General features: G+C 33.6%; 1 protein-coding gene across 2 annotated transcripts; it reads right to left on the bottom strand.

Moving 5' to 3' along the window:
* Positions 1-1,200: 1,200 nt before the first annotated feature.
* LOC140775827 (protein BONZAI 3-like) lies at positions 1,201-16,344 on the bottom strand. 2 transcript variants are annotated; one of them, XM_073119273.1, is made up of 16 exons: positions 15,903-16,344; positions 13,977-14,024; positions 8,988-9,136; positions 8,863-8,911; positions 6,968-7,024; positions 6,478-6,648; positions 6,240-6,374; positions 6,072-6,133; positions 5,888-5,987; positions 5,682-5,796; positions 5,515-5,591; positions 5,266-5,418; positions 2,397-2,561; positions 2,201-2,314; positions 1,890-1,986; positions 1,201-1,673 (listed from the first exon to the last, which is right to left on the bottom strand). In XM_073119273.1, exons 1-16 carry the CDS (start codon positions 16,068-16,070, stop codon positions 1,543-1,545), a joined length of 1,791 nt encoding a protein of 596 aa, XP_072975374.1. In that variant the 5' UTR covers positions 16,071-16,344; the 3' UTR covers positions 1,201-1,542. The 2 variants fall into 2 exon arrangements, with proteins under 2 accessions (XP_072975374.1, XP_072975376.1); XM_073119275.1 differs by having other exon boundaries at positions 1,205-1,673; positions 5,281-5,418; positions 15,903-16,342.
* Positions 16,345-17,804: the final 1,460 nt, after the last annotated feature.

The following is a 17,804-nucleotide window of genomic DNA, read 5'->3' as shown; positions in this document are numbered from 1 at the left end:
CTTATTTTTCATTTTTAAGATGAAAATTGATGAGAGAATCATTTGGTGCTCTTTTGTTTTTCCCTGTTTAATCAAACCTCAAGAGAAAGAGAGAGCTTTATCTTTTCTTGGATTGTATCCTGTCCCAGATGGTTATCATATTGACTTTTATAAAAATTAATAGGATATTGTTGGTGAGGATTTGTATACTTCTGTTCTGTATTAACAGCACTCTTCCTTGAAGTTTGGGTCAAATCTTTTCACTCTAAACTCCAAGAAGGAAAATTTAGATTTTAGACCTATTTCTCCTTATAATGTAAATTATAAAATTTTGGCCAAAATTCTTACAAGATTAAGCATGTTCTTACCTTTTTGGTTGAATCTGGATTGCCTTCACTGCTGTCAAGCACGTTCATGATAATATAGCTTTAGCTTAGGAGATTGTTCATTCCTTTGTCTCCTACGGTCATTGAGAATTTTATCATGATTAAAGTTGACTTTGAGAAAATTTATAATCGTTTACATTGGGAGGCTATCACAGGGACAATAACCTGCATGAATGTTTTGACAGTTTTAGTAGATTGGATTTATGATTGTATTTCTTCTACCTTTGCAATTTTGGTAAATGATTTTTATCTGATTGGTTTTGTAGCAAAAGAGGGATTAGGCAAGCAGACACTTTGTTCCCTAACCTCGTTATCCTGGTTTCTGAGATTTCTCTTCTCTTATTAAGGTTGCTCTTCTAAATAATCACATCCATCCTTTTAAAATTATTAATAATTGTGGTGTGAGCTACCTAATATATTCTGATGATCTTTTACTGTGTATTAATGACAGTGAGCTCTCTTGTCAAAATGTTATGGGTATCTTTTAAGTCTTAATGAGAAGCTTACAAGTTTACACATAAATTTTGGTAAATCTGAGGTCTCCTTTCCTCCTTAAGCTCCCTGCTAGGCAAATTAAAGTGTATTGACATATCTAACATGAACAGCAACTGAACGACAGCAGTGTACAGTTTGAAGGACGGGTTCTATGAACTTAAGAAAGGCTTTGACCGTTCAAATAGACTTTGGCTGGTTCTATGAAAATTATACATGATGCCAACGAAATAATTAGGACCAGAAGGATCTGGCTGCCTCCAGAGAAGATTTCAGAGACTAAATTCACCAAATTTATATAGGAAATATTCTTTTTTTTTGTCGACCTACCTGTTCTTCACAAGAGTACTACTCATTCTAGTGCAGTTCTTCCAAGGAAACAAGATGATAATGCGTTTTAGAAGATCTCCAATTTTGAAGCAGATGTTTCAGTTACCGGCCATCCTATTTGGACTCCATAGCTAGTAATCTCCAACAATTCATCTTACAGCACCATATATAACTAAAACTTTAATGACAGACATTTGTAGAATAGTGATGCATTGTTTACAAGCAAGATCCTTACAAAGCTAACATGTAAGACATTTTTACAAAGCAGATATGTGTAGCATAATCTGTACCTTATTTTATGGAAGATGGTGAGCAATAGGTAACAAATTTGTCAGCAAAGTCTGATGTCTTGGGATCAGTTTGCCTGCCATGAGGAGGTGTCAGTGTGCTGAGCAAGTTTTGGTTCGATACCCCTGCTCCGCATGTATGTCAAGAATTGCACAGGTAGCTCCTCCAGAAGAGATTGAGCAATGGAAACCTGATTACCTGCTCACAGAAACCAAACAGAATTAATACAATAACAACTGCCCTCTGAAAGTACCTCATGTGTCTGTATTTCAAGAACATCATGCTTCCGACAAAATATATAAAGCCATTTTGTAGGTGAGTTTTTTTCTTTTTTTTTCTCCACAAATGAAATGAAACTAAAGAAGTCTCACTTGGAGAACACTAGAAGATTAGGAAACATAAGATCATCCATACCCTGGAACTCTCTCATAGGAACAAATTGTACGATATCTCGTGTTGCTATCCGTCCTGTGGAGCTCTGTAGTCGTTTCCCATTATCAGCATCCAGAATCTACTTAATGGAACACCAAAATGCAAGTTAAACAGAAAATATATAATTTCACTCATCCGCAAACACCAAGTCAGTGCAGGAAGACATAAAGAAAGGACCAACCTTAAGTGCTGGGAGAGACTAACATATTGGCATTCTAAACTTAAATGGCAAAGAATAATCTTTCAAGAAATGAAGAATGGTAGGAATGTATGATCAGACATAATAACTTTACCTCCATTTCCTTAAAATCAGCAGTTCCAACACCCACTATGAGAATTGACAATGGCAAATCAGATGCTTTTATTATAGCATTTTTGGTTTCTTCAGCATCAGTAATAACACCATCCTGAAAAAGAGCACAGCAATATAGATAGAAGGACGGAACCATACTATTGGCAGGGTGTCTTCCAGACAATTTGGTAGCTTACCGTGATTATCAGTAAGACAAAATATTTACTCTGACTAAATGATAGGGATCGAGTAGCAACTTCTGCAGCTTTGTTAATCACTGGTCCAAATATGGTTGGTCCAGAAAGAGAAACACTACGCAATGCCACTGAATACGCTGACATAATGCCCTCGATTCCTGCAACCTGTGACAAAAAAAAGAAGAAAAGAAACTAAACTTTAACCAACCAAACTTCACCAAGCTCACACTATTAGTTAGTATCAGATGCTTGATCCTATCTTAGGTCTGGTTGCATGTTATGAAAAGCATTGCCACGCTGATCAAGTAAGACAGTTTAAAGCTACTGAAGTAAAGAGGATGTTCAAAAATAAAGTGTAGACTGTGACAGTATATCAAAAATGAACATGTCAAAGTTTTATCTACTCATGAACTTGCAAAATAATTTAAATTACTTGGATATCAGGTAATAGCTATAGTTCATAAATAAACAAAATACTGGCTGAACAATCACAAATGGACTACCATCACCAGCAACCATTATTTGGAGATAAATACTCACATCTCTGCCAAGGAAATGGAACACAGACCTTGTAGAAAACAAAGAGGCTGACAACAATGCAAATTCTTCAGAAGGTTTATGGTTTTCAGAATTGGAAATAGTGCATAAATGAGAGGAATTTTGATCTTACAAAGATTTGAGGCATATAATATCAGACAAAAATCAGAGAGCCCACTTAATGCTGTAAAGTAAGAAGGTTCACTTATTTGCTGCATACTTAAAAGTAAGATAGTTCAGTTATTGCTGTATTTAAAAAAAAAAAAAGCCAGTCTAGTCAAACTACCTGAACAGGGAAACCATCACATTTGGAATTCTTTTAAAAGCATATCGATGGAAGAGGGGGGTTGTTGAAATGTTGTTCAGACTTTACCTATAGGTTATACATTTACACTAAAAGATAATTTCTGTTACATTTTAGTGAAATGAAGTGGTAACACTGAGAAGGGTGTGCAACGGTATGAAGAGATTCCAAAGCAAGTGCTCGATCTAATAGGCACATCCTAATTATTGAGGTGTTCAGAAGTTAACAAATGGTTGCACGTCCTATCAGACAGCAACAGAGGGCCTCATCCCTCTCTCTTTAAACTGGCAGAAGGCTCTTGGCGGAGAATCCTGGTTTCTAAACCTATGTCCAGAAGTTTCATGTTCTGAAGCTGAATCAAGGCAGTTATAAATTGAACGAGTTCATCTTATGATGCGATTCGGACCAAATCGGATCACCTCGAAAGACATTGGACTCAATGGATTGAGTCTAGTTATCTTATTTGGTTATTTGGTTTAGTTAGAGCCTTAATAGGTTAGGATTTCATTTAATTAACTAAATTCAGCTCTGCACAATTTCAAAAAAATATTCACAGAATATTTTATAGACGTCCGAATAATATCAAACCAGTTGGATAAAATTGCCAACCTCCAGATCTACAACTTTGGTATTTACGACTTCTTCATATTTCGAATCTATCTGCCGCGAAATGAAGGATTAATCTGAGAAGATAAGGAAGACTGATTTAGTTATATTTGTTTAGGACTTTTTAATTTAATCTTTATAAATAAGGCTTTATGACTTGTATCTTAGACATGCTTGGAATAAAAGATTAATTGGTTTTTGCCCTGGCATCTCTCTCAACTAGGTCATCGATCTCTACATCTCTCTCCTCTTTTACCAACCAGCGACACCTCTTCCATTGGCACGATCTCGTCTAGCTTCTAATCTGCCTCTTCCGTCGATCCCCCTAATCCTATAGGGCAGACCTATTTCTCCCCCTTCGTCTTCTCTATCTTAACCGTCTCTATCTCCCATATGGTTTTTATCTTTATTCGATATCACAATTATATGCCAATTATAGCCTTTAACCATCTATCGCATCCGTATCCGCAAACCACCTCCATCATCACCTTCATCCGGTTTGTAACATCTTACTGAAAGAACAACATTATCCCTATTTATGAGAAGTCAATATATGCATATAACATTCCTAACCAAGTGGGCGGTATGTTTTTTTCAAGATAACATGGTGACAAGAAGAAAATAGAAGGATAGAAAACAACAAGATTTCCTACGATATTTCTATTAGTCATTCCTAAAGCCATGGATCCCTATTTCGACCAATTCTAATCCCAACTAATTTCGATCTGGTATCGTCTAGTTTCAGCCGTATGGACTATATCGATATTTGTCAAGTCAGCCAAAACTTGCCGAAATGGATTTTTAATAACTTGGGTCAAATTTTAATGAGCTGACCAAGGGGGAAAGGAGGGATATCAGTAAATGATGTCCCGAACTGTCTCATTTTCAAGTATTTAATTTTACAATCTCTTTATGATACACTCTCTCCTACTATCACACTTCACCGAGCTCATCTAACAACTCCTCTGCTACTCTGCACTTTAGTGAATTTAAATGAGTTTTTCTTTTCTTTTTCCATTTCTTTCCTTTCTTCTTTTCCCACTTTTAACTCATTTCTTACTGTTGCAGAACAAAAGTTAAGAAATATCTCTCTCTTCATCTAACTTCTACAAGAGTAATTATGAACATAGAAATTTACCATATCCATATCAAATTCATCATAGTTTTGAGTGAATACTTTATTTTTTTACTTTTTAGACTTTATATGTGAATAATTTTAATTTTCTTTTTTTTTCTCATTTTTTTTCTAAATTTTTAGAAATTTTCCTACATTTTTAAATTCTTTTTCAAATTTTATGTAATTAAATAGTTTGACATTATATCGGCCGATACAAGCAATTAATATGTATCATTTTTTTTTTGGGGCATCGCATCAAGAAGAATAACATATAACTAAGAGAGGAAAAAAAAGAAGAAATTTACAGTCTCATTATCCACCTCAGAATCAGAAGGCATTTGATTCAAGTTAAAACAATGTGATACTGAACCATCAGCTGTCCTTCCTCCAAAACCCCAAGCAGGAAAGCGACTATCAGAATCATAGAACTGCAAAATCTCCCCAACACCTACTATAGCCTGTTACAAAGAAAATGGAATAGCTGAATGCTAGCTCCAATAATACAAATATAGCATAAACTGTGTCAATAAGATCTGGTGAAACGGAGAATTTACCTGCTGATAAGAATTTAGTCTGCCCGAAGGATCAATGTAATGCAACGACTGAGGCATTCGAGGATCACCATTTGAAGCTGAGAAAGTACATATTAAAAGCAAGCATGATTTTCTACCCTAAGAATTTTAAAAGAATAAGACTGCCAAGTGCCAACAATGATGTTCACCTGTGAAATCTATAGCAACCATGAAATTAAGTTCAAAACCATTGGAGATATAGTCCAAGAAACTATACTGAATCTTTTCAGAATAGTTATCCACAAACAGCTGTCCCTTCAGCATCTGAAACAAAATGCAGTTACCAAAGTAGGTATGTAAACACTTACTCTATAAGCTGAAAAGCTTTATGGGAGAAAAGTGCAAAAATAGGCACCTTCTTGTGATCATGATGAATGGAAGATTGAACATAAAAGTTTGCCCCAGACTTATCTCTGTTGAGTTTTTCAAGTGCCATAACACTTCCCTGATATTTTCTGCTCAAAGAATTAGATCCACATGAGAAATCAAACCCAAGAAAGCATGAAGAATTATCTTATTTATTATAACTAAATACTTACCCTAAAAGTTTATGATTGCCATTTGCATTAAAATCAAAACACTCAATCATCAGAGGGTTGTCCTGTAAGCAATAAATATTCACAAACTTAGCCCCAAAAGGAACCACAGGTGTGGTGTCTGGTGTACTGTCAGTAGGAAGCTATTAAATTTAAATGGGACAAACTTGCCTTGCTAACAAATTGTTGTGCTGTTACTGTTACAGGCTTCCATAATGGGTTTAGGTTGTTGTTGATCACTTCTGTTTGGCACACAGGAATAGAAACACCAGTCTCCACTATTCTGGATATCCTTAAGAAAGGATCCTACACATTAGAGGCAGTCAGAATTGAGAAAGGACGAACCAAAATTTGAGATATCCACATATATTTTAAACTAGAAAGAAGATTATAGCTCTCTTATTCATACACTTTTTGAAAGGATGTCCTTATTTTGCAAGTTTAAACAGCGGAATGTCATCTCTACTGCTATCCTTGACGCAACTGATTCTTCTGCATGGACAGTTATGGTCCCTAAATGCATTCCTGACGGTCCACTCTGAATATTTAGCGTCAAGCTCCGGTCTTGTCTTGTCACAATCTGTACAAGGAAAAAGAGGATGAAAAAGGAGCATAATGATCTTTACATGCTAATATCAAATTGAAGGAATGTACATGGAAAAATCAAGGCACAGAAGTTGCATAACAAACAAAGAAAGAGGGATAGGGTACAATCAGAGGTCCTATCAGTTCACGTATGGTTTCAAACTACACCTAATCTGCATGTATTTTAATGAGATGAATGAATTCGAACTTTTCATAGACACTAGCCTCTAACTGCATAATTTAATGGCTACTGATTCTCCCAATATACACCTAGAATAAAGAACTCAGAAGTACTACATAAGAGGTGAATAGACCTGTGACAGAGCACAAGAAGCACCTCCAATATAATCTTGTTGATTCAGTTTCAGCATCTGCAAAGCCAGCGATTGTAAGTTTCTGAGTAAGGTTAAGCATTTACTGCAATACAGATTCTCTCTAAAAGTTGCATGCACAAAAGATGCATTAATGGAAAAACAGGAATTACAACATAAAGTATATATCAATTCAACAACAGAAACTAGCATTTTGGGATTTAGAAGCAACTCGTTAACAAGGAAAATTTGTAGCAAAGGCATGTAGAGTTGTATCCCATCGTGCATGCCCATCCATGGGTTGGATCATGCAGGGGCAAAAGGATATTAGCAGGATCCACAAAGAGGATGCATATTTAATCCTTGATCATGAACCTATATCAAAAATGAAGCACAAGACCTTAAGTATGGCATGGCAAGTGATCGATTGATAGGTCCTTAGAATCAAACACAGTACATTATTCTACCCAAGTTTGGAAAAGAAATAGGCATATCTGGTAAAAATTAAAAAAGACTACTTATAATTGACTATATTTGTTGAGGATCATATCTTTAGATCTGATTAAATTCATCTAGATATGATATATGATCTACTGAGGGTGATACTTAATATATGACAAAAGACTTCCTTGGGAAAGGGTAGATACTAGATACATCTGTCATGTAAAGTTATAAACCAAAGAAGTAGCTTTTAGTAATTTGTAATTTTCTGTTTGTCTATTATTTATGTATCAATCATGATGACCATGACTTAAAATGGGACTTCAAGCTCCCCAAAACTCCCACCATGTAAATCCTCGAAGGACACACTTGAATGAATATTCCCCCTAATAAGCTTTCTGTTTATTGAAGTTCAATTTTTGCTGTTCTACTCCTCATATCTTGCATACTCTGGTCGATGAGTAGATTCAAGTCAAACTAATTGAGATGACCCTCATTGTATCACATCGACATGAGTAGGAATGACTTGGTAGTCGATATGTTCAGTAAATAGAGTGTTAAGCATTCCCTTTATCAACTCTGATACTGGATTACTGTTCACGCTCAAGACAAAGGTTCAAACCACTCCCTTGCATAATTGTCCAAGCTGCACTAGCATATTACGTGCCCCCTTGTACAGATTCATATAACCTTACAAGAACACTCCGAATAATTTGCAGATAACTCTCAACTTTCGACCTTGCCTTGCTCTTAACATAAAAATGAGGCCTGACTTTAGTATAGTAACCTGCATGATACAGCACAGAAGTTGAAGCCCTGAACCAATGAATTATCAGCAAAAATAGTAGAGGAAAATTGTCAAAGACAATTTGATTTGATTATGATACCATAAGTGGCATGTCATGGACAAATCTCAAAAAACTCTAGAACTCTTGAGAACTACCAAGCCATCAAACCAAGTAAAATCAACACTTGAAATTTGAAGATGTTCTTAAATACTGTTAAGTTCACTGAACAGTGGAGATCAAAGCTACAGCAATGTGCAACTAAATTAGCATAGGCATGAATCAGCTACCAAAAGTAACAAAATGACCCTAGTAATCCTTTAAGAAAAATACTTACTAATATTTCAACAAACTACAATTTTCAGGCCTTCATGATGTTAAATATCACTGAGACAGATACAGAAAAAAATGTAAAATATGTCTGTCTCAATGTAGACCAGCAGAAGAAAAATGTTAGTAGGTAATGCGTCAGAATTAAACTATATGTGCAGGATAATAAAGAATGAGAAGTACAAGCAGAAATTTGCATCCACTTCAACAATCAAATGACACACAAAACAGAGGAAAAGAATCCAAAATTAGAATCCATATCTCTTGTAGCTTGTTGAGTAAGCAGTTAAGCACTTCATTCAATTACCATTATGAAGTATAACTGTGAGCAAGAGTCAATACCTTCACAGGAATGTTATGATAGCTGGTATCTATATCATAGATCTGAAATCTGCCATGCGATAAAGAAGAAAATAAGAAGCAATAATAAGCTCCAACAAGATAGACACCATCTTTAAGAAACTTACACTAATGTTTGCACAATCTCAAACTGATAATTAATGGTAAATTTTGTGATCCAAGCAGGATTCAATGTGTTCAATATCACTTCAGTACGACCAAGTTCTTCTAAACTTCCATCTTGCTTCTTTACATATAATACTGCCATTGGATCACTCTAGAGTCAAGTAACAGAAGAACCATCAGTGGAATAGACATAGTTAGCACAAGTGGAATTTGCACATCCCAACAGGTTAGGAATAAAACAAGGACAACTTCTGCAACATTAGGATAAACTATGTACTCCAGAAGAATTATATACTTAAAAAGTATCGATATCACAAAAATACAGTAACCTTGTCTCTTTAACTTCCGAACTACATTATAATGACAGTCAACTTCAAGGAAAGTGACATTTTCCAGTGACTAGGGTTCTCTTGGTAATGATACTCAAAATAGAAATAGTGAAGAAAAACATAAATTTATAATGTCAAACACTAAAATGTTTTTGAGATATAGAGACAAAACACTAAAAGGTTTTGAGATATAGTTTACAAGCTCAAACACTGAAGTTATGAGGAAAAAAGCATTTTTATCAGAATTTGAAACTTTCCCTCTATCAAATATTCAAATGCATAAGGAACCAGTCAGCAATTATATCTTGACAACAGACACTGTTATTACAAGAAATTAAAAAAATTGAGATTCACTTAGTTTACTCTGTATAGTATTTTGCAAAAATATGTGTATACTACTTATTCTCCGTGCAATAGTATTCTGTGTTATATTATTCTGTGTCATTTTATCCTTTGGACAATATTGTACCTCATGAAATGGTATTCTTTATACATCTAGTGGAACCTACATTATGAATAGGTATGACTTCAGGAACAATCCTAAGCTAGATCAAAAATCTTCTTGTGGTAACTCAAGCCTACCTTAGTTTAGGAAACAAACTTATTCCTAATCACTATGGTAATCCATTTAGGTCATGGTTCTCAAAATCGGCCGATCCTAACCTTTGGTCTGAGATTGGCTAGTTTTAGCAATCCATCTCAGTCGTATCAATTGAAACTATTTATTTTTTAAATTCAGGTCAAATTTAAAATGTATCTAGCCTAGAAGACATTAATAATTAATGTTATCAGCTACCTTCTTTTCAAGTTTTCAATTTTTACCCTCTATCTCTCACACACAGTCTCCTCCTACCCCTTATACTTCACCGAGCTCATTCGGGCGGCCGATTCAGTGAACCCTTCCGATTACTCTACACTCTGCTGAACTCAATTGAGTGTTTTTTTTTCCTCACTTCTCTTCTCTCTTTTTCACACTTTTTAACTCCTCTTTTCTTATTGTTATAGAATAACAGTAAGAGAGAGATCTCTCTCTTTACTATTGTGCTATAAAAATTTGTAAGATTCAAGTCGAAATTCATCATAATTTTGAGTGATTTTTTATTTAGTTTTTAGGCTTCATATATAACTAAATTTTATTTTCTTATTTTTTTGTTATTTTTTCTAAATATTTTTAAAAAAGTCTGCATATTTAAATGAAAATAATACGACCCATTATAGATAACTGATACAACCGATACAGCTAATATATATCGTTTTTCCTAGCGGTCGATCACGATTCAAATACCGAGTTTCAAAACCTTGGTATAAGTGACTCAAACAAAGTTAGGAAACAATCCCAAGCTAGACTAAAAATCTCTCCAAGATTACTCTAATCTCTCTGAACAATAAGGATATAAAATAATTGAGCAGGCTCGAGCTCAACTAAGTTTAGCTTACTAAAGCTCATTCAAGCTCGGCTCAAAAAGTTAGTTGATTCAAGCTTGATCTACATAATAGGTCAAAATTAATTTTGAGACAAGCTTAATCAAGAGGCAGCTCAATCAAGCTCAACTTGACAAGGTAATTTTTAATAGTATATAATGTATAATACATATAACTAATATGAACCTTTAGATCAAGATCTAAAAGCTCATAATATTATTACGTTAGTTCTTATACCTTTATCATTAAATCAAGCTTGATTGAACTCAAGCTTGATTTAGGCTTGAAATGATTCAAACTTGAAATTGCTTATTGATCGGCTCAATTAGGCTAGAGCTTAGCTCGATCACAAAATTGGCTCAATATTGACTCAAATTGAAATATTTCAAATCAAGTTTAATTCTATAATTAGACTCGAAATTAATTCAATTCAAGCTTGATCAGAGCTCGGCTCAATTACACCCATATTTAATGGTTAAAGGAAAAGACAATGTGCATTTATCACTCAGTAACACCTCTAGATAAGTCTAACCAAATCAGCTATAAGGTAAAAATATCACTGTCATTTTGAGGGTGACTTCTAGTTGATATAGATCTACGAGCACAAATCCAAAAAAATAAATATGACATTTGTTTGAGATTGAGAAGTTACACATAATAAAATTTAAGCATATTGTCATGTTATTGCTGAATTATTCATCATATGAACATGTTTGATTTTAATTGTGTTAGAAATTGTTAAACTTAGATTTTTAAAAAATGCTTTACAAATTATGGTTTTCAATTGTTATTCTATCTATAGAGAGTGGGTTCATCCATTGCGCTAAAATTGTTAGCTCATTAAACTCTCTTAATATTTTAGATGTTGATTAGGGTGGCGAGTAAACGTGGTGCATTGAGACTTTTTTTACCTCTACTTAGGATTTAGGTTTCCCTTTAGTCTCATTAGTTGTTTCAATATTATTTGAAAGGCATTGGTTTTCTAACTTTAAACCTCTTTATTACATTGAGAATTTTTAATTGACTTGGAGTTATTAATTTATATTGCGGATTTTGGAAAGTTAATGTTACGGCTTTGTGTATCTCAACTCAATGGTATATGTCCGGTGGTGATTCCGATTTTGAGTCGGGCAGACATACTTCAATACAAGTATCCTACTGTTAAAAAATCACTTTATTTATGTGATTGTGCTTCAAGCAAAGGAGAGTATGTAACAAATAAAACCAAAAACTTCGTAGGATTTCACCTAGTAATTGACACCTAGGAAAAACAGAGATATTTTAAAACTCTATCCATATCATGTTAGATATAGTGCTATCAGAAAAATTCATTAATACATGTCGCATACTTCCTTTATGTATTAAAAATAAAAACAGACACATACAATCTCAGATAGCTCCAAAGTTGATGCTAGATGTTCTTTTATAAAGATCTATGAATTTGGAGGGAACCAATATTAGGATTCACGCCACAGATGCATAACCAACTTATGATTTATAAATAGATGTTCTTCACTCTTAATATAAGTGTCTAAATTCGTTATAAATTATTAGCTTTGTTAATGAACAACTTAAAGATGTGCTTCAAATATATTATCACATGTTGTAGACTTGTAGTAATAACAATCTTAATTCAATATAATACAAGCATACACAAATATAATCTTTTGTTTGCATAGATATATTTACATATATATGTTCAAGTAAATACACAACCTAAGTACCCTTGGTGTATCGTGTCTTTGTTTAAAATTTGTTATATCCACAAATACTTAAGGGAAGTAAAACAGAAAGGTGATCTAGGGACTATGAACTATATTTTCCCTAACTTTGATCTATCACATCAGTGGTACACAAGTGGATATCATTCATAAGATCTGAAGAAGTTTGATCCAAAGGTGGGTATCAAAGACCAGTAAAAGCCATGTTATCCATGGTAGATAAGAGGATTAAGAGAAGGAAAAATAAAAAAGGTATAAGAATGAAAAACAGCAATGTATGTAAATTTCTAGAGAAATGATATGATTATACCTTCAGCATATCAAGGAAGCATACTTTCAACAAGAATATATGATGAGAGACAGATTGGTGGTAAGTACACCCAGATAAGACCAGAAAAAAAAATGTTATTGATGAAGTAAAAATTTAAGCCAAAGTCTACATAGGTGTTAGGTTTAGAGTTATTAGTACATTTTACTTTTGACTATTTATGTCTAATTTTTCAAGTCATTATACTACATGAAACTTTGGCAAACACTCTACGAGTTCCATACATATGATCAAAGACTAGACAGAGGAATTAAAGACCACCTCCGATGCAGGTATCAATTGTGACAGGTACAAATGGAATGGAAATGAATTGTAAAACATTCTTCGGAAAGAAAAAAGCCGAACTTTTTGAAAATTTTGAGGGCACTGTAGTGACACTTGGCACAGTATTGTTTACTATAACAGTTATTGTTCACGTGAACTCTCTCTCGTATCTTCATCTTCCACTTTTTTACCCTTAATCTATTTTTGAGGGTACTGTAGTGACACTTGGCACAGTATTGTTGACTATAACAGTTATTGTTCACCTGAAACTCTCTCTCTCTCTCACATCTTTTTTATCCTTAATCTCTTTTACCCAAAGGTCTAACATTGAATCATAGGACCTCCTTTTTGTCCTACATCACTTTCAAAAATAGGATTATATCCTTTTCCAGACTTGTTGATTCAAAGAACGCATTTAGCAGTCAATGACTTGACGAGGACGAAGACCCAAAAATCCATCTTGTTCCAGCTTGTCAAACAACACTAGAGTTGGTAGTATATTGTAATCATCTTCAAGTACTGTATTTCTAGTCATTAAAATGATCTAGATATTATATTAGTTCCACTCCAAGTAACACAAAAGCTACTAAGCAACCAGGGCGATTAATCTTATATTCTTACATTAGTTAGCAGCAACTACGCGCGAAACAGGCTGTAAGATAAACTGATAAAGTTAGTTAGCACCCATGTACAAGACATAACAATTTGGAACAATGAAGTATTCAATATGCAGCACTAAGATTTTCCAATAACCACTAAATAAACAAGCCTAAGGAAATCAACAAGAAAACTTGAGAACCATTTAGACTTGAGCACCAGAAAGAAAATATAGAGAAAAGTTGTTTAAGTTATTCTAATACTATCTTCAAAGAGAATGTGTTTTGAAGATTACTTCTAAAAATTCCTCATTGGGATTGGGAAGTGTACCTTTGAAAGTATGTCCATGTTCCGCAACTTCGAAGCAGACAATGACAACTAAGAAAGAAGCATTGTCAAAATATTAAGAAAATGTACATGTAAAGGCAATGAATCCATGTTGTTCAATCAACAAAATACAGTGTAATTGTTCCAAAAGAAGATGTTATTTATCAGCTGTATAGAGAAAAAATGCACTAATAAGTAGCAAGATTATTTGCATAGCGACATTGCATCAAGGAATTTAATTTGTTACTCTTATGTATCTTCGAACTTAAGATTAATTTCAGAAGTTAACATCAACTGGCTGCAGAAGTCATATTATAAATTTTCACCAACTCATGTGAACAATAGCCACGACTTATTGTATTATTATTTAGTGTTGTCAGAGTCTAACTAGGGTATGCTTGACTCAGGGTTTGTATTCTCTATATAAAGAGGTGAACTAGCTAGTCCTATGGATGTATAGATGATTGTTGATAAAAAAGAAAATGCTTGAAGCCAGGTTTGTGTCTTCTTTGTCACTTCTTATTCTTTATCTTTTATCTCTTAGTATTCTCTATTACATACCCTTTTCTCTTCTCTAGTTGCATTTATACACTCTTGTCATAATTTTCTTTCATACTGTTCTTAACATATCCCTACTAAAATATCTTTTTCTTGCCTATTTTCTGCAGTAGGACATCATAGAGTATCAGGCCCATCATCACATCGTAGAACAACCCTTATATTGTCCTACGTCACTCCAATTTACAGAGAAGTATAATTTCCTACTGATTAGTCTGCTAATTGAGGTAGAGAAACATATAATTAGGAACATTATTACATTACTACTTATTTTTAAAATTTTCATTATCCTTTCCTCCAAAAAATTTCATCTTGTGTTCTGTCTTTCTAAAATATCATGATAACTTTGAAGATAAATATGTAATGGCTCAGTAGTCATTCTTGTGTTACCAAAAAGGAAAATGACAATATTATCAACATGGTGACCAATATCTAACAACAAAAAGGAAAATGAGACAGGATAAAAGATCCCAATAAATTGTGGTCAAACTGAGATTATCAAGGTTTCTGCATAGCTGACCAGTCTTATAATGAATAACAGGGAAAAGAAATAGGATGACAAACCAGAGTTCCAAAGGCCAATACCAAATATTAGAAACAGTTTTTATATATTATTGAAAAAAAGTCATATGTCAAGTTTCAATTCTATCAGCATCTAGTCTCATTCTCCCAACCAAAAGACAACTTACAGTACCTCTTTGATTCTTAATAAACTAATGGGGATTTCCTTATCCCGCAACCACAAAATGCATTAAACAAGGACAGAAAAAACGTTGCATTTTATATACTTACCTATCTATCTGCATAAACCACAAATGCGGCCACATAGGCGCTGACGGTGGGTCAATCGCGCAACAAATGCATTATGCAGTCCTCATATGCAGTGCGACCACATATAGATCTCATATGAGGACCGCAAACACATAGGCACCCATATATTGACTGCATATACATATCTACCATAATATGCATATGAAAGCACTGTCATAATAATGGATATTTAGCACTTCATAACAATTTGTATTGATTAATTGTATATTTATTGAGTAATTATATGATTAGAAAGTAGTGTCTTTAGTGGATAGGATATTATGAAAATGATTCTCCATATGTTACTTTGCAACTTTTACCTATCTATTAGCTTGCTATGCTACTAAATTTTTAGAAAAAAAAAACGGATAGGTAAATCATATATAATTTTTTTTAATACTTTTATTGCTAGAACAGACTGCATAGGCACATACGACCGCCGGCGCTTTTCACAACATTATCTACTAACCAGACTCCTCCTTGGGCTGACGGTAAAAGGAATCAACTAAAGAATGCAGAGCAATGGAACCTTTTTTTTATAGGATTTCAAGATGCGCTCACCTCCAGCGGCATGTACAAGCCTCGAAGGCCACGAGACTGGAAGAAGTAGTCCACGGCTTGGCTGACCTCGGTCTGCGCCGCCGCCGCCGAGGGACCGGCCGACCCGCCGCGTGGGCCCACGCCGACGGCTTGCATCCCTCCTCTCACATCTGAGCAGCATCCACCCATCGATCCCGTCCTCTATCTCTACGCTTCTATCTCTCTCTATTTGTTGAGGGAGAGGAAGAAAGAGATCAATTAATAGGTTGAAAAATTCCCTATTTGTTTTGAGCAATGTGATTCCGGATTTGAAAAAAAAAAAAAATTAATCGTGCAAGGAAGTAGGTGGAATTAAAAATTTGTAAATTTGATAGAATTTCGGTAGGGCTAAAGATTGGGAAAGTCTTGAATTGGTACCAGGGAAACAGCATAGAAAGGTAGGAAGAGAGTCATGTAGCAGTTGGTCTTATTTTTATAGTTCAGAGATAAGTATAAATGATACCCTTTATTTTAAGAATTTCGGACCAAATTGGTCCCCTTATAAACTTCTTTTTAGCGTGATTGACCAAACTAGACCTATTTCAAATTTTGGTTTTTTAAATGGATTGTCCCTCAAACTAGGTAAAAGGATTTTTTACTGTAGCAATATCTAAAACATTGAATTCAAACCTCAGTCGTCTAGCAGAGCAGAAGCTTCAGTCTAGCAGAGCTCGAGCAGCTTATTTATTTTGCCAGTCCTAATTAACAAACGGGTCTCAATTGCCACATCATTATTTAACTCGGCGCTGAATTGTTGAGTAGTTTTACAGTTAGAAAACACGTTAAACAGTAAACATTTTATTAATAAAGTAATTTGGATTTTCCATCTACTAAGTGTTCTATTTAAATTGAGTATTCTATATGAAATGCTTAATTGTTCAGCGTTTCACTGATTTATGAAAATATTGAACTAATCAACCGTTTATATTTATAAATAATTCAATTATTTTTTTGATAATTTATGATATAACATCTAAGCTAGTTAAAACATATTCCTTTATATTTTAACCAATTTAGCATTCTCCTAAATTTTATTTACTAAAACTAATTATATACTCAGTTTAACTAACTACATTATTTAATAAATAATACAAATAAAATTAAAATTATTGAATGCAATAATTATTGGATAATTTTGGTATTTCAAAAGGTTGAAATGACAAATAGAGCCGGGCTCCATTTTCATAGTATGGTTCACTATTGTTAGCTCCAAATTTAGAGCTAGTTGTAGAGTCCCATTGGAGCTCAACTGAGCTCTAAATTTAGGAGTTGCTCTAATACCTCAAACCTAATAACAAACTGGGTCTACTTTATTACAGTTGTTAGTAATACATCGATAAGTTTATTATTTTTTTTTATCTTCTAGGTAAAACACTAAATGTATTAATATTTTATTTTTAGAAAAGAAAAATACTGAACAATTTAGAAAAATGTTTGATTATTCATCATTTTTCTTTGCAAAAAAAAGACAAAATTAAAAATTAAAAGTTTGGAGGACGTATAGTACTTTTTTTTCACAAGTCTTGTCGTAGAGAAATAGCCACATCATTCCAACGCTTGGCATCTTTCTTATCTTCATAACAATATTTTTTAATGACTAAAATAAATAATCGAGCACAATTTTACTATATCCTAAACTTTTTTAGACTATTAATTATAAAATTATGATCTTCTAGTTGGCCTTTTAAACAAAATTAAAGCAAAAGGCTTACTAATGAGTTTATTTATTAAATTATAAAATAATTAAATTAAATATATATTTTATGCTGAACTTCTTAGCTATACTTATTACCGGAATTTTTTTGAGTAAAATCTGAGCAAATTCAATATTTTACTAGTAGCTAATGTAAAATAAACTCTTGTATATTAAGTTTGAGGTGAAAT

The sequence above is a fragment of the Typha angustifolia genome, chromosome 14, assembly GCF_048772165.1.
Source record: "Typha angustifolia cultivar Huaian chromosome 14, ASM4877216v1, whole genome shotgun sequence".
Classification (NCBI taxonomy): Eukaryota; Viridiplantae; Streptophyta; class Magnoliopsida; order Poales; family Typhaceae; genus Typha; species Typha angustifolia.
Note: the sequence above shows the minus strand (reverse complement) of the source record. Positions and strands in the feature narration are given on the sequence as shown.

Bases quoted from the DNA above. Each gene is read 5' to 3' on its own strand.
- LOC140775827 (XM_073119273.1), bottom strand. From the start codon at position 16,070: ATGGGTGGATGCTGCTCAGATGTGAGAGGAGGGATGCAAGCCGTCGGC. The intron at 6,649-6,967 runs GTCTATTCACCT...TTCCTTGTACAG, and splicing joins CTTCTTGTGCTCTGTCACAG to ATTGTGACAAGACAAGACCG. The intron at 2,562-5,265 runs GTAAATTTCTTC...TTTTTGTCACAG, and splicing joins CTGAGGTGGATAATGAGACT to GTTGCAGGAATCGAGGGCAT.